This window comes from Amaranthus tricolor, chromosome 5, assembly GCF_026212465.1.
Source record: "Amaranthus tricolor cultivar Red isolate AtriRed21 chromosome 5, ASM2621246v1, whole genome shotgun sequence".
NCBI classification, from domain to species: domain Eukaryota; kingdom Viridiplantae; phylum Streptophyta; class Magnoliopsida; order Caryophyllales; family Amaranthaceae; genus Amaranthus; species Amaranthus tricolor.
The window spans coordinates 20,748,178-20,769,307 of NC_080051.1; the positions used below are offsets into that span (position 1 = coordinate 20,748,178).

At 34.0% G+C, this 21,130-nt stretch overlaps 2 protein-coding genes across 3 annotated transcripts; one reads left to right on the plus strand and one right to left on the minus strand.

The window, feature by feature from the left end:
- The first annotated feature begins 287 nt into the window (after nt 1-287).
- LOC130812618 (probable inactive patatin-like protein 9) lies at nt 288-2,545 on the plus strand. Its single transcript, XM_057678144.1, has 2 exons — nt 288-1,506; nt 1,955-2,545. The coding sequence occupies exons 1-2, from the start codon at nt 532-534 to the stop codon at nt 2,168-2,170; spliced, it is 1,191 nt and encodes a 396-aa protein (XP_057534127.1). The 5' UTR covers nt 288-531; the 3' UTR covers nt 2,171-2,545.
- A 2,984-nt stretch (nt 2,546-5,529) lies between these two features.
- Nucleotides 5,530-19,544, minus strand: LOC130812616 (peptidyl-prolyl cis-trans isomerase CYP71). Of its 2 annotated transcripts, XR_009042079.1 has the most exons (14): nt 19,134-19,544; nt 18,673-18,758; nt 14,513-14,601; nt 13,495-13,734; nt 13,196-13,317; nt 11,787-11,862; nt 11,506-11,613; nt 11,225-11,401; nt 10,879-11,096; nt 10,588-10,720; nt 10,061-10,284; nt 8,593-8,746; nt 8,338-8,476; nt 5,530-5,961 (listed from the first exon to the last, which is right to left on the minus strand). XR_009042079.1 is itself a non-coding variant. In XM_057678143.1 (13 exons), exons 1-13 carry the CDS (start codon nt 19,349-19,351, stop codon nt 8,393-8,395), a joined length of 1,929 nt encoding a protein of 642 aa, XP_057534126.1. In that variant the 5' UTR covers nt 19,352-19,544; the 3' UTR covers nt 6,021-8,392. The 2 variants fall into 2 exon arrangements, 1 of the variants encoding a protein (XP_057534126.1); XM_057678143.1 differs by lacking the exon at nt 5,530-5,961 and having other exon boundaries at nt 6,021-8,476.
- Nucleotides 19,545-21,130: the final 1,586 nt, after the last annotated feature.

Here is a 21,130-nt window from a genome sequence, read left to right on the forward strand (position 1 = left end):
AAATGGTGTTATTAAATAAATGGGGGTAAACTTTTGTACTCCACGTAGTACAAATTAAATGTTGGAAAAATACATGAAGCACAAAATGTACATGTGGAACATTAAGAGTTGAAAGAAAGAAACACGTAAGAAGCTGCCATCCAGACAACGACACCCAACTCACTTTGTCAACTGTGCTTATTGTTAAACCCCATCACATACTTCCACCTACTACCTACAAATATACAATTAAGTATACAAATACACCCTTAATCTTTTTATTTATTTATTTTTCTACGCCACTAAAAACAATACTCTATTTTATTTTTATAAAAATATTGTAAAATCAAAATAAAAATTAAAAACGCAAAAACGCACGTCTACCTTTAATGGAAGTAGTACTGTGTTAACTTCGGTCTCCGTATATATAAACCCCTTCCACTCTCCGAATTCTATATTTATTTTCCTTCTCCTTCTAACACAAATATCGTGAGTCGTGACGCTCACTCACCTTTTCTCTTTCTAACCTTTTTATCTCTCTTCAAAATAGCCATGGAAATGGAGCTAAGTAAGTTAACAATGGAGATATTCTCCAAGCTCGAACAGCAATGGCTTTCCAACAATAACAATAATAGTATGGCTACTAATAAGAAAACTAGAATACTAAGCATTGATGGTGGCGGAACTTCCGCTGCTGTGGCGCTTACTTTCTTAGTTCATTTGGAAGAAGCGATTCATTTGAAAACCGGCGATCATAACTTAAGAATCGCTGATTTTTTCGACATTGTTGCCGGAACTGGTATCGGCGGTCTTCTCGCCGCGTTTCTAACCGCTGCTGACTCTTCTGGAAGGCCTCTTTTTACTGCCAAAGACGCGGAGAAATTTCTTGCCGGAAATTTCTCGGCGATGTTTAAGCAGAAACGTTCTGGCATGTTCAGTCGTCTGAAAACTAGCCGGTGTTCCGGTGAAAGCTTCGAGAAGGTTCTTAAAGCGATTTTCTCGAAAAACGACGGGCGGAAATCGCCGATGACGCTAAAGGATACCTGTAAACCGATCCTTATTCCATGCTATGATCTCAACACTTCTGCACCGTTCGTTTTCTCAAGCGCCGCTGCTAGCGCGTCGAAATGGTCTTCGTTAGACTTTGAGCTATGGAAAGTTTGCCGCGCTGCCATGGCAACACCTTCGGTGTTTGAGCCGTTTAAATTAACATCAATTGACGGGAAAACGGTGTGTTCTGGTATTGATGGAGGTTTAGTCATGAACAATCCAACTGCAGCTGCAGTTACTCATGTTCTCCACAATAAAGTTGATTTTCCCTCTGTAAACGGCGTTGAAGATTTGCTTGTTTTGTCATTAGGTAACGGGATGAGTAATAACGCAAATAAATTGAATGTGAGCAGCAAAAATGTCGGATGTTCAACTGCTTGTGTTGTTGATATTGCTATTGACGGCGTTTCTGAGACGATTGATCAAATGTTAGGGAACGCATTTTGCTGGAATCGTAACGATTACGTTCGTATTCAGGTAATTTTATCTTACGGTTATGATTAATTAAAAGGAAATAGTATACCATTATTTGCCATTTTTATTATTAATTCGGAATAAATGTATGTTTTATATGCTAGACTTGATTTTCTTCTTCTCATTAGAGGCTTTTATGATCATAGACTAATGGACCATTGAGTCATAAATTTGGATGAGACAGCAATTTTTATTAGAGACCGACATGTAATAATTGTGCAGTAGCATAATTCACGGTTTTTCTGTTTTAAATAATTTTGCCGACACTTTTCCTAAACCAAAAAATATATGAAAACGAAAATTAAGTATTAATTAAAAATTTAATTTTAGCACATTGTTTGTATCCTGTTCAATTACAAACTCTACTGTACTGAAGTACTCTTTTCTGCATTTTCTTGAATAGTAACGCAAATGCAAAGACTAAATACTAATGTTTTTATAAAACGTGCAGGCAAATGGACTAGGAGGATCAGGATCAACAACAATGGAGGAGTTATTGAGGGAGAAGGGAGTAGAATCGTTGACATTTGGGGGTAAGCGTCTAGTAGAAGAGACAAACGGGGAAAGAATCGAGGCATTTGTACAACGCCTGGTGGCTGCATCTGGGAAGAGCAGTTTACCACCGAGTCCTTACAAATCTCTCAGTCCAATGCTTGATGGGCGTTAATCAAGGGTGATTAATTTAATAATATAATTAATCCCATTTTTCTTTCTCAAGAAAATCATGTAATCTGTCAATTAGTTTTAGTAGTGTGGTTTTTTGCTCCCCACTATGCGTGGTGTAGAATATAGATGATGATAATGCAGTTTGTAAAATGAAACCTACCTCAGGTTTAAGCTACTGTAAGTGTAGTAATTACTATGCAGTAAGCACTAACTCTATTGTGTATGCCAAACAAGATGTGTGAAATCTATGACTAAAATACTACTACTACTAGAGCTTCTTAGTAAGGAAGATATTAGAACTTAGAAGCTCGTTCTAACAATGTAATTTGAACCTTCTTTTTTAATTATAAATAGAAGTGAGCAAATTGTTCTATAATTGATTCAATCCTTCGTTTGACCCAACTTAACCAGACTTGTAAATAAGTCAATAACCAAATTACATATGATACATCAGGTTTATGTAAGATCGCATAAAATGTGGATCGTTTCATAGGTTAATAAATCCTTCATAGGAGATGCATGTGTGAGTTTATGAGTTCACAGCTCAGGTATTACTGTATACTGTACTGAAAAATGTGTTGCTGAAACAGAATCAGAATTAAACATTAAACAGGTACTAAATAGTTGCTAAAACTAAAGGTGATACATTAATTATGATCCGTTAATCACGAGAAATTTGGAATCTAGACAAGTAGGAGTAATTGATGTGATTCTGAGGTTCTGACAAAAGCTCTTCTGTAGTTTTACTAAAGTGGGCATCCTGTATGAATAGAAGTATAGTACAAAAGTAATTAAATGTCAAAACCAACACAATTAAGCAGATAGTATCCACTATCCATTGCTATTTACTCCACATCTACTGTTTCCTTGTGAGTTTTTTGAGTTTACATCGCCATTTAAGTAGCTGGTTTTTCAAGGATATTAGCTACTTGTGTTTGATTTCATGTTACATCTAATTTCTTTTATTCATATTGTAAAAGCAAAATATGAAACATGAAATTAACTCAACCAAAAACTTAAGCTAAATATCTCATTTGAGTTTGAGGGTTGGTTGAGATTCTAATCCATGATTTGTCACGTTAACTTCTAATAACATATCAAATAACCAACTCAATCAAAAACTTAAACTAATAGTTGAACTTCAGGATTGTTATATGCTCTAACATAATCGATGTCAAATTCATAACTTACGTGGGTTTTTCATTTTGCGCTAATTCAATTATATCATCCTATTTCGTTATATCATTCGCGTCTTGTGTCGTGTTATATGAGAACTTCTAGCAAGAGTGATGGCAATGGCAAGAGACAATGGAATAACCAATTTAGATCAATGCCTAATACATAAAGCTTATTAGCTTAGCTTAGCTTAGCTCTAAGTATGAAATAGTTGATGGAAAAGCCCGATCTAACTTCAAAAGAAGAGGAGAAAGTTACTTTATAGAAGAAGCAAGTAGCAAGCAAATGTGCAACTAACAGAGTGTTTTAAAGTAAAATGTGAAGTAGAATAATTAGGAAGCTTAAGATGGGATCACCATGTTTAAACAAACACAACATAGGATTCTAAAACCAGATTTATTAAGATCTAAGAACACAGAAATAACATAAAACTATATTTAATTAAGATTATGAAGGAAATCATAGAGGGATTAGTTGAGGGAATCAGAAGCTACAATAAGATTTGCAACTGTAACAAAAAGGACAAAATATATGTAACATGTGAGACAGCAAATGCGCAACTTGCTAAGACATGACTAAAAGGAACAAACCTGTCTCACACTAATTTAATATACAATTTTTTTTATCGAGGGTAAACTGAGCGTAGGGGAGGGATCAGGTGAAATTCAATTTTGAAATATTTTTTAAAAAAATGATATTTACTTTAATTAAAATATTAATTAGTGATTAATCACTTTAATAAGTGTTTAATTTGGCGGAAAAAAGTATTCTCATGTTATCTTTTGTTTGGTTTAACAGTGAAAACCTTGGGTGGAAAACAATTTTAATCACTTTGCAAATATTTTCCTTTAAAATTGAATGGAAACCAATTTCTTTACACTCTTTCATCTCCAACACTTCCTTTACCCTGAAAATTTTCTATCAAACTAAATTATTTATTGGAAATTAGAATTCAAGAAAAACAAAATTTCAAAAACAAATATTTTCCGCAAACCAAATATCCTAGATATAGTTCAAAGTCAATGGTAGAGATTAAGATTCTTTTATTTACTAAACATTATTAAATAGTCCATATTAATTTAGTAAAACAGATTAATATATTAATTAAGTACAAAAGATTAACTAGTCATCCTACAAATTTACAACATTTTCTAATTTTGCCCCCTTTTTTTTAACTTTTAGCATATCTTTATATAAAATATCCCCATTATTTTCATAAATTATTATGTGCATATTATCTTTATCTATACTAACATCCACACAATCTAAATCACCAACAATCCTCAATGTTTGTGTCATTCTTTCCTATCGCAAATTCATTTTGTATTAACCTCAATAAATAAAAGATTTACGCTAACAGCTCGTTTGATAGTTGAAATTAAATAGTGAGAGTAATAACAAAAAGCTAGTGCAATTTTAATAAAAAAATCTCTCAATAATTTTAATGGTTATACTTGTTCTTTTTCAATCATCTTATTTTCTTTACAAAATTTATTTTAATACATTGCCATTTAAAAAATAAATTATTAGGTGGTAATGAAAAATTATGAACAAACAAACTTTGTTATGTTTAAAGTTCCATGAAAATAAAATACAATTTAAGGGGGAAAATACAATTATGAACAAACAATAGGCATGCTTGGATTGGTGTAAATATTTAAGGGGAAAAATAAAGTCAAACTAATAAAATGAAAGCAAATAGAGATGCATTTGAAGTAGTTGAAATAGTTGTTAAGAGAGTAAAATGAACATAAAATAAAAATAATGAAGGAAAAGTAAGATAATTTTCCCTATCATGGAGGTAATACATTCTCTAACCCTCCCCTAGGATAAATATTTACCCTACAAAATTAGAAACTCTCTTCATTTTTCATCACTTTACAACCATTCTTCCACCTCTACAACGATCAAATTTCACTAAGTTCTCATTTATCAACTTTATTTTCTTACTTTGACTTTTTTTCACCCCTTAAATATTTACATCAAATCCAAGCATGCCCTATAAGTCATTTCATTACCAACAATTAAACAGACCGTAAATTCACCAAAATATTTATAATAATCTACCCTCTCTTTGTCACCAATTGTTCAAAATAGTAGTCATATATATGACAAAAATACAACAAAAATGTCAATTTTGAAATAGATCTCAATCTGAAAATATAAAAATTGACAGGATTCAGAAAGCCATAAAGAGGAATCGTACTCTGTTACGAAAGCAAACCATCCATTAGTATGTTCAAGAATTATCCCAGATAGTTTGATTCTTTAATGGAGGTGGGGAATACACCATTTTTTAATTGTGCAATTCCATAACTAAACAAGTACACCGACAGTTTCATACCGACACTAGATCAACACCAAACCTGGACCTAAGTTTTTTAGTAATTTTAGCACATTTTACCGTCCAGAAACATATTTTAATTTTATAGTTTTTGTAGAGCAGCAATATCTGAAAATATCAAACCTGGGACATAGCTGTTTTATATCTCCCGATTCTGTCGGAAAGAGTCTGCTTGGATCGTACAGGAATTATGAAATGGGCCTTTTTTTGACTTGTTTTCTGTGCGTCCGAAAAGATAATACTCTCTGTCTCTTAGAATTTACGGCAAGTACCTAATAATAAGTTAAATGTATAGACGCAAATTAGAGAAAAAATAATAGTAAGATTTTTTGATGAGCAAAATAATATAAAATATGGGAGTGATTAACCCAGAGATTTTTTTGAGTCATGTTTCGCAATAAGAACGTTGTAGCCCCAGATTGATCAATTCCTATGACCTTCCCAACAACATTTATGGCATACAAGATTTTCATTAGTGATGATGAATGATGATGATTGAGATTAGTCCATACTGTGAGATAATGACTAACTAATTCGTACATAGGAAGGCATATACTTACGTAATATTCTCTATTCTATTGCTAATCTATTTTTTTTTTCTAAATAAGAAATTAGTTCAACTTCATTTACCCTAAATCCATGTCTTCAGCTAAAATATTAGCAAAGAAAAAGCACAAAGTTCTCATTTTTGATCAAAATCGGAAGATTCCGAATTCGGATCCCATGTCCATCCCAAGAATTGGCAAGTTAAAGGGATTCAGTTGTTAAAAGCAAGGTCCGTTTCGGTTGAGCCTTTTCATCATCATCATCATTATTATCATTACCCAGTGTATCACGCTTATAGGCTCTGGGGAGAAAAGAAAAAAGACAACCCATACCCATAAAGAAAGATGCGGCCAAAGAGTCCCCAACTCAAAAATGATCCTCTGATTAAGCCTTTTATCGTAGATAAATTCTAATATGAGATTATCTTACCGTAAGATGTGTTTTATATGTGGATTAAATATTTCAATAATGAAAATTATTAGTATATATAGATTTTTTAGTCTCGTACAAAAAAAGCTCTTATCTTACCAAATAAAAAAAAAAAAAAAAAAAAAAACTAGGTCACACCTTTTTGAGGATGTACTTCACAATACTCTAGCTCACGTAACTCTCATTCTACCCTTGAAATGCTAACCACGTGTCAAGTAATAGAATAACAAGCAATAAATTGATACGCTAGAACTGGAACTGATGATGTACAAGGGCCACCAAACCAATGATATTTTGATTTTAGTCGCATACTATCTCAATATTTTACCAGCTAAACTAGTTGACACTCGCATACTTTTCTTATGTTCGAAGTAATTGACACTCACATATCCTACACGAGATAAAGGCAAGGGGAGAACGGTCATAAGTTTTCGACATTCCAAAGTTATCGACTAGAAAAACGAGAGTATCACGCTAGGAGAAGGAAAGAAGCATCAAATTGCACAGAAAACGAGTATCCGGCTAAGAACACAAATTCTCGTCTTCAAACATGATAATCCGTCCAAGATGAACATAAATGTAAATTTGTTTCATAGAAGTCATGTAGTGTGTTCCCGTCTTTCGGATCATAAACAATTACATTACACGAGAAGAGACACAATGTGTAGGTGATGCTATTCTGTAGCAGTGTATGTTGAGCAAAGGAACAAGATTTAAAGATGATGAGGAAGAGGACAAGTTGTAGCTTCAGTATTGTGCCTCCCATAAATAATCAAATCAGTTCATAATTGTGTTCATGAACTGATAAGGTACAAAAAAACAAACAACAATAACTCATCAACGCAAAAATAATGGGAGCACCAACAACCTCACAGCTGCCAACAGCTGCTCTCATCACATTTTGTGTAACCACTTTTTTTCCTGAATTTCAGCACTAATGCAAATCCTCATTTTCTTTACAGTTTACCACACAGGAATTGCCACATTATTTTGGTCTAAAGGCATTTAGCAAATATAACCACCGATATATTCATCATCATCATCGTCGTCGTTGTTGTCATGTCGATAAGTCCCGCCCAAGGCAGGGTCTAGGGAGGGTGGGAAAGAAGGTCGAGACCAATACCCTCGTCACGAGGAAGTCGTAATCGAAAAGAGCCCCTCAACTCGAGTATCGTCAAACGCCGATGTATACATATACATATAATAAAAAGGGGCTAAAATCAAAATGAAGTTACATTTTCAGAAACACACAGATTAAAGGATAGACAAATAGGCTTATGACATTCAATAAAAGTGTAACTTCACTAGGGATAATCTTATTCAAACAACGCAGAAACAATCTTCTCGGTCTATATAAAATTTAAGTAGTTAGCGTCTTTGTTTGTTAATCTCTGCGATCATAACTGGACACTGATGCTAGTTCACAATCAAAATAAAACAGCAGCAACCCCCCCTTCCCCCCACAAACAAAAAGAAGAAAAAATCGATCGACAAACTGAACATTTTTTCACATTCAGAAATTATCGGGTCCAAAAGCTATGTGACTATGATATATCCAAAATTATCATCACATATGCTGTTGTAAGAATTTGCTACCCTTTGAAACAGTAAAATAAAATAACCACATGCTAACACCATCCTACGATATCAAGGTGGATGACACTCAATCATACCTGGTGCTGACTACTTGCAGCAAATAACAGCCTCCATCCAAATACACATGGTCTCCTAAGATTTGGGTACGGTTACGTTGAGAATCTTGACGTCTTGGTATGGCTTGTCAGTTTTGTCAGTTTTCACTTTCTCTATGGCCTGTAGAAGAAACAAAATAACAGTTCAATAAATTATATAAGATATCTGCGTAAGATGAAAGTAATAAAGATAAGAAATGATTGGTCAAACTACTAAAATACGAAAATTAGCCATACTTGTACAACATCCATTCCTTTGATGACCCTACCAAACACAGTGTGTTTGTTATCAAGCCATGGTGTGGCTACCGTGGTTATGAAAAATTGTGAACCATTAGTACAAGGGCCAGCATTTGCCATAGAAACGGTGAAGGGCCTGTCATGCCGCAAACTGTACAGCCAAGCAAAAGATATGTCAAAAAAGTGCCAGGATAATAACCACATTGTTTAATCAGAATGGCATATATACTTAGGTCAATTGAACACAGGCACCAATCAACTTCCTCAAAGATGAAGATTTTACAATTTATAAAACCAGATCATTGTTTGGAATCAAAAATCAAATTCTTTCTTCGTGGCAATTAAGACAATAAAATCTTAAATAGTTGCATTTGAAAGTTAAACCTTCAACTTCAGTACAAATTATCAATGAACCTTGACATTGAGACTCAAGACACAAAGCAACTGTCCCTTTGTATCTCAAGAAAACTTTACCTTGAATAGCACCTCTATCAAAAATTACTTGCGACTTATGCCCATTCTCTTGTCTAAAACATGTTGCTCTATAATACCTACAGTGTAACTTAAATAAAAAATGCAATAAATTTCTAGTATTTAAATCAATGCTAGATCAATTTTCTTGTATTTAATCTGTATTTTTTGACCTTAAACACATATTTTGAGAAAAGGATGCAGCCCATACATCTACTGTTCCCAAAAAGAAATAACTGTGAACAGAACTTGCAGTCAAACCATGGGATTCTATAGAAATAAGTTCTTACAAAAGTATGCTTCAAGCAGAATGGACATAGGTGTATGAAGTAGGGTGGCTCACGAGCTACTCAAGCTTGACTAGGTCTATATTTGGTCAAAACTTTTAGTCGAATGAACTCAACTTGATTTTAGGCTCGGCTTAAGAATGTTGACGAACTAAAAAGGTTGTCTAGGCATAGATCAGCTTGTGAACAGGCTTGATAAACTGTAACACTGAAATTCATGAAATGATGTTTGACATTTAACGGTACAAAATCAGTTGAGGAGTTCCATATTAGAAATTTTCTGGTTCATTAACCTCATTAAATCCAAAAGGGTGACTGAACTCAGTAATCCCTAAAAGAAAGTAACAGAAATCAATCTGCACATTTTAGTTCAAACTGTGGCAAAAGTCTAGCTAATCACTAGGTTTCTAAAGCTTGAACCAAGACTAAAATTTTCAGCTCAGTGAGATTCAAACTCACAATCAAGCTCATGCCACAAGCTAGATCTTAGCTAATGACTAGTTCATTCAACTCCTAGTGAGAGACAAGAATAAGCAAGCAATGATAACCTAAAAATCAACTCTTCATTAATGTAATTGACTGATGAGCCCTATTCCAGTGTTATTAGAAAAGGTAATGAAAAACTGTTTTAAGTTTTCACACGCCTGAACAATAAATACCAAAATCTAATTGAAGTTGGAGATAATAATTATAGAAAACATGAGCACCTCTTGTGAAATTCATCCTCAAATTCCCTTCCCCAAATTGATTGGCCACCGGTTCCATCTCCAAGTGGATCTCCTGTCTGCACCATGAAACCTTTGATGACACGATGGAAAATCAGATTATCATAATATCCATTTCGACAATGTGTGGTGAAGTTCTCCACAGTTTTCGGACATTCTTCTGGATAGAGCTTCATGTGAATGTCTCCCATAGTGGTGTGTAGGATCTGCCTCACAAACAAAGAGGACAGAATAATAAGCCACAAAAAAGAATTGATAATAAAGGATTGAAAACTATTACAAGCTCCAAAGTCATTTAAAGCAAAAGAAAAAAACATTTTATCTCAAACAACGATCATAGGTTATCTATCCACTCAGTTACAGATCTCAAACAATACACATTAAATATGCAGGATTTGAGGAAAAATGGAAACTATCTAAGTTCCAATCATGAGAAATTTAAGGGCAAACGCAGTTGAAAGTTATTTAGGGAGGATACTGTACTGGAAATCAAAGCAAAGAAAAGTTACCACGTTGTCTGGCAGTGACGTTGTTGCAGTTTTTCCTAATTCCGAGACAGCCAAAAGTTCATCGGCCGGGGGTTTTTCATTAAACACATCTCGCCCTTTGCTGGCATCATCAGGCTCCTCTGGCTCCCTTCGACTGAGTCAACAAATATCTAGTATGAGAATTGGCTTATATACACTTCACTAAACCAAACATCAAGCTCTCTAGGCAATAAGGCAGGCAAGAATAACGCTACAAAACAAACCAAAAGCATCGATAACATACCTAAACAAATATAATCTATGATAACATACCTAAACAAATATAATCTATGTTTTTTGAATGCACAACATAGCAACGTCGGATCTACTAAGGGCTCTTTGCTTTCATTAACATTAGCAGCAGCTGCAGGTATCTTTCTAACTCTCTTACTACTGCGGTCACCTTGATACAGCGCAATTCTCAAGAACCTGTCATTACTTTCCACCTTTCCAAGAATGCGTGCTATTGTATTAGTGTGTAAATTTACCACCTACAACGCCAATATTAATATATTAAAAAAACAGGCAGAGAAACATCCACATATTCAAATGGAAAATATTCTCATCCACGGCCTAATATGACCAACGGATGCATCTAACTGTGAAATTAAAGACATACTTTAATACCAAGGAGTGTAGCGTAGATAAGAAAATTTGAGCTTTCATCAAAGACTGCATTTGGTTGAGGTGCATCCTCTGTTTGCTCAATTTGCTTTTCAACAGCCATTCGTCTTCCGAAATCAATGGTCTCTAGATGGTACATAGGGACGTCACTTCGTTGTAGATCTTGAGCAACCTAATGAAGATATTAGCACTACCTCAGTAAAGAAATCAGGTATACAGATCAAAAATAGACATTCAAAATCTACAAGGTACGAACTTCTTCAATTCCAACCCTACCTCAAGGGATTCATCATAAACTCGCCTCAATTTCCCCGTCCTGTACCAAAATACACGTATTCTGCGATCAGGTGATGTGACAGAAAATTGTGTACCATCAGGACTCACCTAAAAAAAAACATTAACAATTAGTGAGAAAGGCATAAAGGAACAAAGAAAACACCACGTTTCTTACAATATTTCACAAAACAAGCAAAACACATGTAACACCATGCATGGATACCAAAATCACACCAATAAAGCTGTGCTAACCATTAGAAATATTTGAAGACAGATAGTACCTCTATAGATGAGACAGTTGTTTTGCACTTCAACAGTTCAAAAAGATTTGTATCAACTCTCATTTCAAAATCAATCCTGCAAGCACAGAATGAAAGCTTTCAGGTACAACTATCAAAGCAGATGAATCTTTTTTAAAAACAAGACTGCAAGACAACATTTGCACTTAACTGCATACTATATGCATTCTGCAATGACTTGAACATACATAAAACAGAAATCTATAAATTACCCTTTTGGTCTTCAGACACATTAATGAACAGAAAAGTGGGGATCGAGAGACATTTTGTACCCGAAGAAATTCACTGCTCTCCGAATTTTGTTTCTCCAACCCCTCTTCCACAAGAGATCAAGGAATCCCTAAGCTACACAATGGATGACCAATTCTTAAATACTAACTCTCAAGGCACAAATCACAATATTGTCATGGTTAAGATCCAATCACAAATCCAAATTCTTCAGTTCTAACTTGTAAGCTACCAGCCTTAAAATGGCATCATGAGGACATGGGGTCACTATACCATACATAATACACCTTCCTATTCATTATTGTGGCGTCTCATTTGGTTTTTGCACGTTTATCAATGCACATATTCAACCATAAATAGCTTAAACTGTGTTTGATTAAAATTTATAAAATGTTGATGTTAATAAAATTCACATCGAAACGAATAAAAAAAGATCCAAGTTGACTATGTTTTTACTAATAGATTAAGAATAAAATACACGGCAAGAGTGATCAATGAATAATATCAATGAATAGTAACAATAATAGTGAATTAGAGGAAGTATATATGTCCAAGTCTACCAACACTGCTTTGTCCCCTTGGATCGCTTTATTCTTTCTTTTTCTTTTCTTAGTTTAGGCCTAACATTTTTTATTTAGTAACTAAAAAATATATTTCATTTAATATCAAATTTCGTTTCCTACGTTACTGAAACTTAAAATTAACATTTTTCGTTTCTGTTTTCGTTTCTCGTATTGGTTTGATTTTCCGTGTAGTACTAAAATACTTATCTTTCCTTGATAGCTAGACTACCTTAAAGAAGTAGTTGTTTATTTGAATTTTAAAAAGGAAAAAGCCCCCTTATTTGAACAATGATTTCATCAACTCGTGTTGCATCTTCATTCCCTGTGGATCTTTCAAGAGAATAAGATCAACTCAAAACTATATTGTCTTATGACTTTATGTGCCAAAGTAGTGTTCATCTTACTTGTATGTTGTAATGATATGAATTTCATGTTGTTTTGACTATTAAATATATTTTAAAATTGACATTGGAGCCTTTATTAAAATTGTGCGCCTCACAAACAAAAAGCCCGTGCCTTCGCCTCGGAAAAAAAAGACCTTTTGCGCCTCGTGCCTCTAAAAACTAAGAGGGGAGGGAAATTACAGAAACAAAAACATACCCACTCTCAGGAAACTTGAGTGTGACGGGATTCCAATACTCAAGTATTCCTCTAGTATCTGAAGATATCACAGCATCAAACACAGGGTTGTACTTCATTACTTTTACTGGTCCTTGGTGTATCTGGCAATAGAAATGATTAAAGGTTAGTAGCTAATAGAAACATACATTCAGGGAAAAAAGGTGGTTGCTTCTTTTTCTTTAGTACTCCAGTGCTGATTCACATCCTCTTCCCCAAAATTCCTGTCACCTCCTCCTTCAACAATCGCGAGCATATTAATATATATAGACAGAATATACCTTTTTTGAAATGATGGGTTCATTGGTACCAGCTCGGATATCATATATATACACAAATGAAGAATCACGGTCACTAATCGCCAGCTTCGCTTTTAAATCTCCTAGTTTGTAAACCCACTCAACAGCACCTGGAATATATGGTAAGCGTAGCATGACCATCATGTCGAAGTTCACCACATCATACACCTTCACAGATTGATCATTGGAAATTGTACAACAAAGCAAACCATCAACACTGACCTGCAAAACTGGAACAAGTCATGGCTGAGGACTATACAGAACTAACATTCCCAGGAACCATAACTTATCAGACCATTACAGTCAATGTTATGCTCGAGACATTTCAACTTTGGCAAAAAACACGCGAGTTACAGTTCGTTACTCTGTTATTTCAAACTTATTTTACTATTTTCAGTACCAAATTGGTTTAGATTAGTGCCAATAAGTTCAGAAATTTCAAATGTGTTCATATAAGTTAAAATTATTACTCCCCTCTATTCTAATCAAATGTCTCATTTAGTGTCGGAACCAATTTTAAGAAAAAGGGAGGAGGGACCACATGGGAGGAGTAAGTGAACAAAAAAGTACGGGAAAAGGTTATAATTTTATGGCAATTATGTAAATAATTGATCCATAAAGACATAAAGGAAAAAAAAGTTACCAAATTAGGAAATGTGACATTTGATGTGAATATGCCAAAAGAGGAAACCGAACATTTGATTAAAATAGGAAGGAGTACAATAGGACAAACCCTTAAAGAAATAAAACAAAAATCTAATATTCATCCCCAGAAGTTAAAACCTGTTTCTCAACCTCTAACAATCAACCAAAAAAACGTAAATGAATTATGGAAGCCATAAGTGATTAAAGCAAGTTAGCATTGCATGCATCTGCTTTAGACATCACCATTTGCATTGGAAGAAGCAGCATATGCATAGGAAATTTTCCAATACATGCAAAGTCATGAAAGAATCAATAAAAGGACTCAAACAAATAAGCTAAAAGCGAATTAACTCACAGCTAGTCCTTCGATCGGCCCAAGATGTGATCTAAAATGCTTTGCAAACTCAACACCAATCGGTTTCTTCTTCCAAAACTTCAAATGGCCTAAGAAAATTTATAAATTGTAGAGAGTGAATAATCCATAACCAATTGGGCAAGTCATTTACAAGGGATGATGTTCTCACTTTGATCATCGAATACACAAATAGAACTATAAGATGTCACATCAACTTAGTTGCTACCATGCATAAGAAAAAACTATATAAAGAGTTAATAAGTTCATAAACAGTGTCATAGATCATGAATGAGCAACCTTACTTATAAACCGCATAGAAGCACCGAGGCGCAAAGGGGTTCTAAAGCCTAGGTAATATCGTACCAAAGAGTAAAACCGTCTGAACACCCAAATGTTTTGCCGGCTAACTTGGTGTGTAAAAAGGGCTACTGCACTTGCCCTAAATTTTTGGGACTATTTGGGGTCTTAAGTCAAAATAAGTATCATATATCTTATTATAATTATTTTACAATGAATTCTTACAAGTCTACGAAAAGTGGTAAATGATTTTTGAGATTAATTATTCTAATTTTTTCCAACATTCTTTTATATATATTTTTTGAATTCACTAGAAATATTTGTAGAAGTAACCAGTGATGTCACTTGATAGCTGCACACTTTACACATTGATTTTCCTTTCTAAAATTATGGAATATTATCAACGTTACATTACACATTACTTATTGAGTCTGATTCATATTTGAATCTATTCAAGTATATGCCCTAGTTTAAATAGTGTCTTATCTCTATCTTAAAATAGTTTTACATATTCGTTTGGATGGTAACGTTTTAGAATGAAAAGTTTTTACTAGTCAACAAGCTAACAAGATTGTACTTCACTTAATCCTACTCTAATACAATCATACCATATATTACAATTTATATTAATAATTTAGTCATTTAAGCTATTTAATTAGACCACGTCCCAACTCGTAAGCCCTAAAAACTGAGTCTGAATCCTTATTAACATAATATTTTATAGCTCAATCATTTTAAAGGAATAAAGCTACATACATTATCATTTAGTTTTTGCATTTATTTTGGTAAACTTTCCATTATTTTTTGCGTTTTGTATGATTGATAATTGTACTATGAATATTTATTCCAAACACCTAATTTCTTACCTAGTATAGCCCTGCCGAGTCTCCACCTCTAATTAGATGAGTTACTTACTCGTTTTTGACTTATTTCTAGGAAAGCCACAAGTCTCTCAAATGCTTGTACAACCATCACATTGTATTGCAATCTTTCTAGGTTACAATCAATATCAGTTTGCATTTACATTCACTACATTCGTAATTGTTTCATACAAATTATTCTATTTTGCCACATTTCTCTACAAATTGCTAATTTCAACTGCCTATTTCTAAGATTTTCCAATCACAGTTAGCCTTCATCAAGGTTTGGCCCTCGCCTTTTTCTTTTTGCAGTAATCCTAGATGAGATAACTTGATCATTCAAAGAGACATGCCTTGGTGCATGTTATTTGCGGATGACATTGTTTTGGTTAATGAGACAACAAGAGGGCAAATGCTAAAGTTGATAGTGGAGAGAAGGGTTGACGTCACGAAGTTTTAAATTAAATTATCATAATTAAGGAGTACATGAAGTGTCACTTTAGCACATATAAGATAAGTGGAGAAAGTATGAAGTTGGAAGAGAGAAAAATTGCTCCAAGTAGATGTTTTAAATAACTTGGGTCCATAGAGCAATGGGGATATCCAACAATACGTAACCCATAGAATTAAGGGTGGTGCAGCAAAGAGGAGAGCAACTACTAAGCTACTGAGATATTATATGATCGAGGTGTGCCTCTAAAGCTAAAGGGCAAATTTTATCAAACAACTATTAGATCATGACTACTATATGGATCAAAATATTAGGCTTTTAGAAAGGATCATAGTAGGAAGATGGAAGTATCGGAAATGCGATTGGTTCAATGGATAAATAGGCATACTTTAAGGGGGTATTCGAAACAAAGATATAAGGGAGGGATCAGGTTTACTACGTCATGCCTTTTGGGGTCATTTGACCCCATTTAAGTTTACAGTTTTGAAATTTGCTTGTAAAAATTAAAATGGTTTTCTATTTATTGCTTATAGTGACATAATTAATTTAAAATTTTTAATATTATATTGATCCTACTAAAATTTTTTTATTAAATTGGAAATTATATCTTGATTATCTACGCAAGTACTTTATTTAGACTACCTTCGTGAGTTAAAATTGGAACATGTTAACTTTTTCGATTATTTACAAGCAAAGTTTGGCTCACATGGTACTAATGTAAGGGAATTTGATCTTTTTGGAAAAGGCTAATTTTTTAAGGAAAATTTTAAATGCATAATTGATTTTTTGAATCATTTAATATTTAATTTTATCGAAATATAAGGTTTAATAAATTAAAAGCTACTATATTGTTTTTATTGGCAATTTAGTTCATACATTGACTTAAAGTTTGCTTAAACTTTGACTCTTTTTGAACCCACTTAATGTAAAGTTTGGATGCATCACTGCCACTGGAGGGCAGGAGTGAAAAGAGATATTGAGGATTTAGACTTACAATTTGAGATGGTAAAAATTGAAATGAATAGAGAAGAAGAATCCGTGCAAATGATCACTAAAAATAATTTATTGGTTCATGTAGTCAATCCAGTCTTTTGAGATTAATGTTTTGGCACTGTAGTGGATGTTCCATTGCAAGATTGACTCTCTACATGAGAATTCACCACATCCACCCCTTGTGTGCTCCACTTGCTAAGAATCCATAAATCTCGAACTTTTTTGGCATAGTTATATCTAGCAAAACATGTCATTAAACTTTGGTCTAGGCTCCTTGATGAATTCAAGACTTTTATTTTAAATGCACAACACACGACATCAATCAACAATCTAGACTTCTAGTCAACACCACTTGTATGTATAATGTACATCTAATTAATTTGAATGATATATCAATTTTTACTATTATTGTTTTGATCTTCCCAAGCCATATTTTTGCTTCTTTTAGATAAGGTTGAAAAAATCCTCCCAAAACCATTGCTTAATTCTTTTGGAGAGTACCAAAAAACGTTGGTCTAGGCTCCTTGATGAATTCAAGACTTTTAGTTTAGATGCCCAGCACAAGACATCAATCAACAATAAGGACTTCTAGTCAACACCACTTGTATATGGAATCTGCAACTAATTAATTTGAATGATATATCAATTTTTTACTATATTGTTTTGATCTTCTCAAAAACCATCTCTTTGCTTCTCACAGATAAGGTTGTTAAAATCCTCCCAAAACCCTCGCTTACTTCTCTGGAGATTGCCATTAAATTTACTTCTAGTGTTCTTCTTTAGCCTGGACACTTTCTAAGTACATTGTATCCCTTTGTAATTAAGACTCCAAGGCCATCGATAAGGGTGAATTAATTGAGTAATAGCAGAGTGCTTCACATTCTAAGAGGGCCAAAAATTTTGATTTAATTATACAATGCCGAACTTTTATAATTGATTGATTTAATTATACAATGCCGAACTTTTACGATTGACGCGTTTTGAGTTAACATGGTAATCTTATGGTACACACTTTTATGCACCAAAAGTTGCAATGCTTGATTTAGACAATTAGCACGAGGGCCTGAAATTTTAAAGGCACCCCTGTATGAATCAGTAATCATCAATTTTAACCAAATATATTAGTGTTTTATTGTACTTATGAATCCTGGAAAAGCCCAAAAATTTTCTTGTTAGGGCACATAAACAACTGAAAGCCCTGCCAAAAAATGCCAAACATACTTTTTATGCAATACAACTATGGCAGTATTTTTAGGGCACATAAACAACAGAAAGCCCCGCCAAAAATTGACAAACATACTTTTTATGCAGTACAACTATGGCAGTATTTTTAGTATAAGCTAGGCTAAGGGAAGGGGATGACTAAAGAGGGGCAACAATAATTGAACCTCAGACCTTACTAGGGGAAAGCGGTATGTTTTCCAACAGAGACAAGGCTCGATTCTCTACAACTATAGCATTATTCTTCTCCATTCTCTACAGCTATAGCATGATTCTTCTCCTTATATATAATCCACCCATCTTTCATATCAAAAAAAATTCAAGAACATTTCACTAACCGTCACAACTTCCCGTTATGAAGAAATCCGCGCAAGATACTGCAACATGGGTGACCACATCTCGATGCATATAACTCTTCTCATACCTGTTCAATAAAAAGATCCCACCTTTAAATCAATGTTATCACCCATTATTCAGTTTTCCTCATCAAAACACCTAATCAAACCGTTCAAAACTCAGGTAAAATAACCAATTTAATGATTTTACACATCAATACACTGGGAATATTGCCCGGTTTTCGGTTCTGACCATCAAAACAACCAATTAAAATAACCAGTTTACAGATTCACACATCAATATTCAAATTCAATACAACGACATCTACTGTAACAATTTACACTAGCACAACCATGTTTATTTCAACAAACATGAAATAACTCACTTCATCATTATCGCAACAAAAAGAACTAGTGAAATTAAGATTATATACAGTAAAAGAGATCAAGAAAGGTTTACACACATGTTGGCGCAAGGGAGAGAATCGAGGTAAGCTTGTTCGAACTGAAGAGGACGTTTGGGCCGACGTTGGGGAGCTGGAGCAGGACCCACATCCGCTTCTACAAGTTCTTCAGGTTCTACTTGTTCTGCACCTTTTCCTCCATTGTCGGGATTTTCGAGTTGAGCATCTTCAACTTCTGCTACTTTCCCATCTTCAGTCTCACTTTGAGGCTGCCCCATAATCCAACTGAGGGAAAATTGAAAGAGGGAATTAGGGTTTTGAGAGATAGTTTGTGTTTAATTATTTCCAATGAATTTGGAGTGCTGAATTACAATGTAAATGGAGGAAGATGGAGGAGTTGTGAAATCTTGCTCCATTTTGAAAGGAAAGAAGTAGAAAACGCAGGATTTTGGATTCTGGAGTTGTTGTGTTTGGGCCAAATTAAAAGCCCAAAATTAGTACTTCTATAAGAACAACTGCAATGGCATTTGGGAAAATTTGAAATGAATAAGATAAATTATCAACAAAATGAATGAAATAAGACAAGTTTCAACTTATTTTCAAAAGTAAGCATGCAATTTCCAAACTTGTGGTTTGAGGCTGTTCGCAGTTAGTAGCTGCGAACAGGTCAAAAAAAACAAAATAGCTGCTGCGAACAGCTGTTTGACTTTTTTTGACCTGTTCGCAATTAATAACTACGATCAACATGCTCCACAAATATGCACAGCAGCTCCTCCCATTCTCATTTTCCCCAATTCTCAAAATCCTATCTTATACTACTCGACATTCTCCTTACAAAATCAATATTAGACTAGCTTCAGTCCATCAATTCTTGTAATCCTCTTTCAATTTGGCACTTCAAAATTAATCTGGGATACTCTAGCTTGCACAAAGGTAAACTTTTATGCGTTTTTTTGAGTAAATATATATCGTTTTTTAGGATTTTGATGAAGTTTGGTTATTTTGTCAAATGTAGGTTACTAGTTCTTAAATCAACACTCTTCTTAATCATCCATAACTATTCAAGGTAATGTTTAATTGTTTTCATAGCTTTATGTTGTTTTTTAAAGTATTGTTGTTGATGAGCATATTGAATTAGTTGAATTTGATGTACATTATATATTATTAGAAATGTTGATGTTGGTATTAGAAATATCATTTATGAACTTATTAATTGATTTATTATTAGAATTTTATGTGCATTATATATGTATGAACTTAGTTACATTATGGACTTTATTAATTTGTAGACCAAAAAGATTATAATCAAATGAATATAATGTACTAGTATGGGCATGAAGTTGATGATGATGTTGATTTTGTTTGTATTCATATAGAATTGGCATCATTTCGTTTCACTATAGTATGTTTTTGGAATGGTTGTATTCGAGAAAGTAGTGGCAAAGTTCATTATATTGGGGGAAGACGTAGGTTGTTTGTATGCAACTCGAACATGGATTTGATTCAAACGTTTTATATGTTCTAAGATTGGATTGGACCCCACTAGAAGTACTGTAAATATAAGCTTTAAATATGACATGATTGGAGAATTGCTAGCATTTCCTGTTGAGGAAGATGAGGCTATAGATGCTATGTGGGAGCATTCAAAGTCCACCCAAATTCCCTCTTTGGAGTTATACGTAGAAGAAGCACCTTTAGGGAATGTAGTTGCTTCTAATCCTACTCCTACCCCTATGTGTATATCAACTCAGGAAATTGTAAATTCTTTTGTTCCTTCCGCATCTTGTACTCTTTGTCAACCTCCTCTGAATCAAGTTTCAATTAACTCAATGGTTAACTTAAGAGAAAGTGATGAGATGGGACCTTGGAATGATGGAAATGAGAGTAATGAGCTCATTGACGATCCTTCTGAGGATGATGTGGATGTCGATGAGGATGCGCTAGCAAATGACATGACCCTAGGCAACATTCCTGCAATCATTCCTCCTACACCTTTTACCCTATGTCCACCTCTAGACGAGTATGATGAGGACAACTCCTAGAGGACTTGGGCTTCT

Bases quoted from the DNA above. Each gene is read 5' to 3' on its own strand.
- LOC130812618 (XM_057678144.1), top strand. From the start codon at position 532: ATGGAAATGGAGCTAAGTAAGTTAACAATGGAGATATTCTCCAAGCTC. The intron at 1,507-1,954 runs GTAATTTTATCT...TAAAACGTGCAG, and splicing joins ACGATTACGTTCGTATTCAG to GCAAATGGACTAGGAGGATC.
- LOC130812616 (XM_057678143.1), bottom strand. From the start codon at position 19,351: ATGGGGCAGCCTCAAAGTGAGACTGAAGATGGGAAAGTAGCAGAAGTT. The intron at 13,735-14,512 runs GTGAGTTAATTC...CCAGTTTTGCAG, and splicing joins GGCCGATCGAAGGACTAGCT to GTCAGTGTTGATGGTTTGCT. The intron at 8,477-8,592 runs GTATGGCTAATT...TTTCTTCTACAG, and splicing joins AAGGAATGGATGTTGTACAA to GCCATAGAGAAAGTGAAAAC.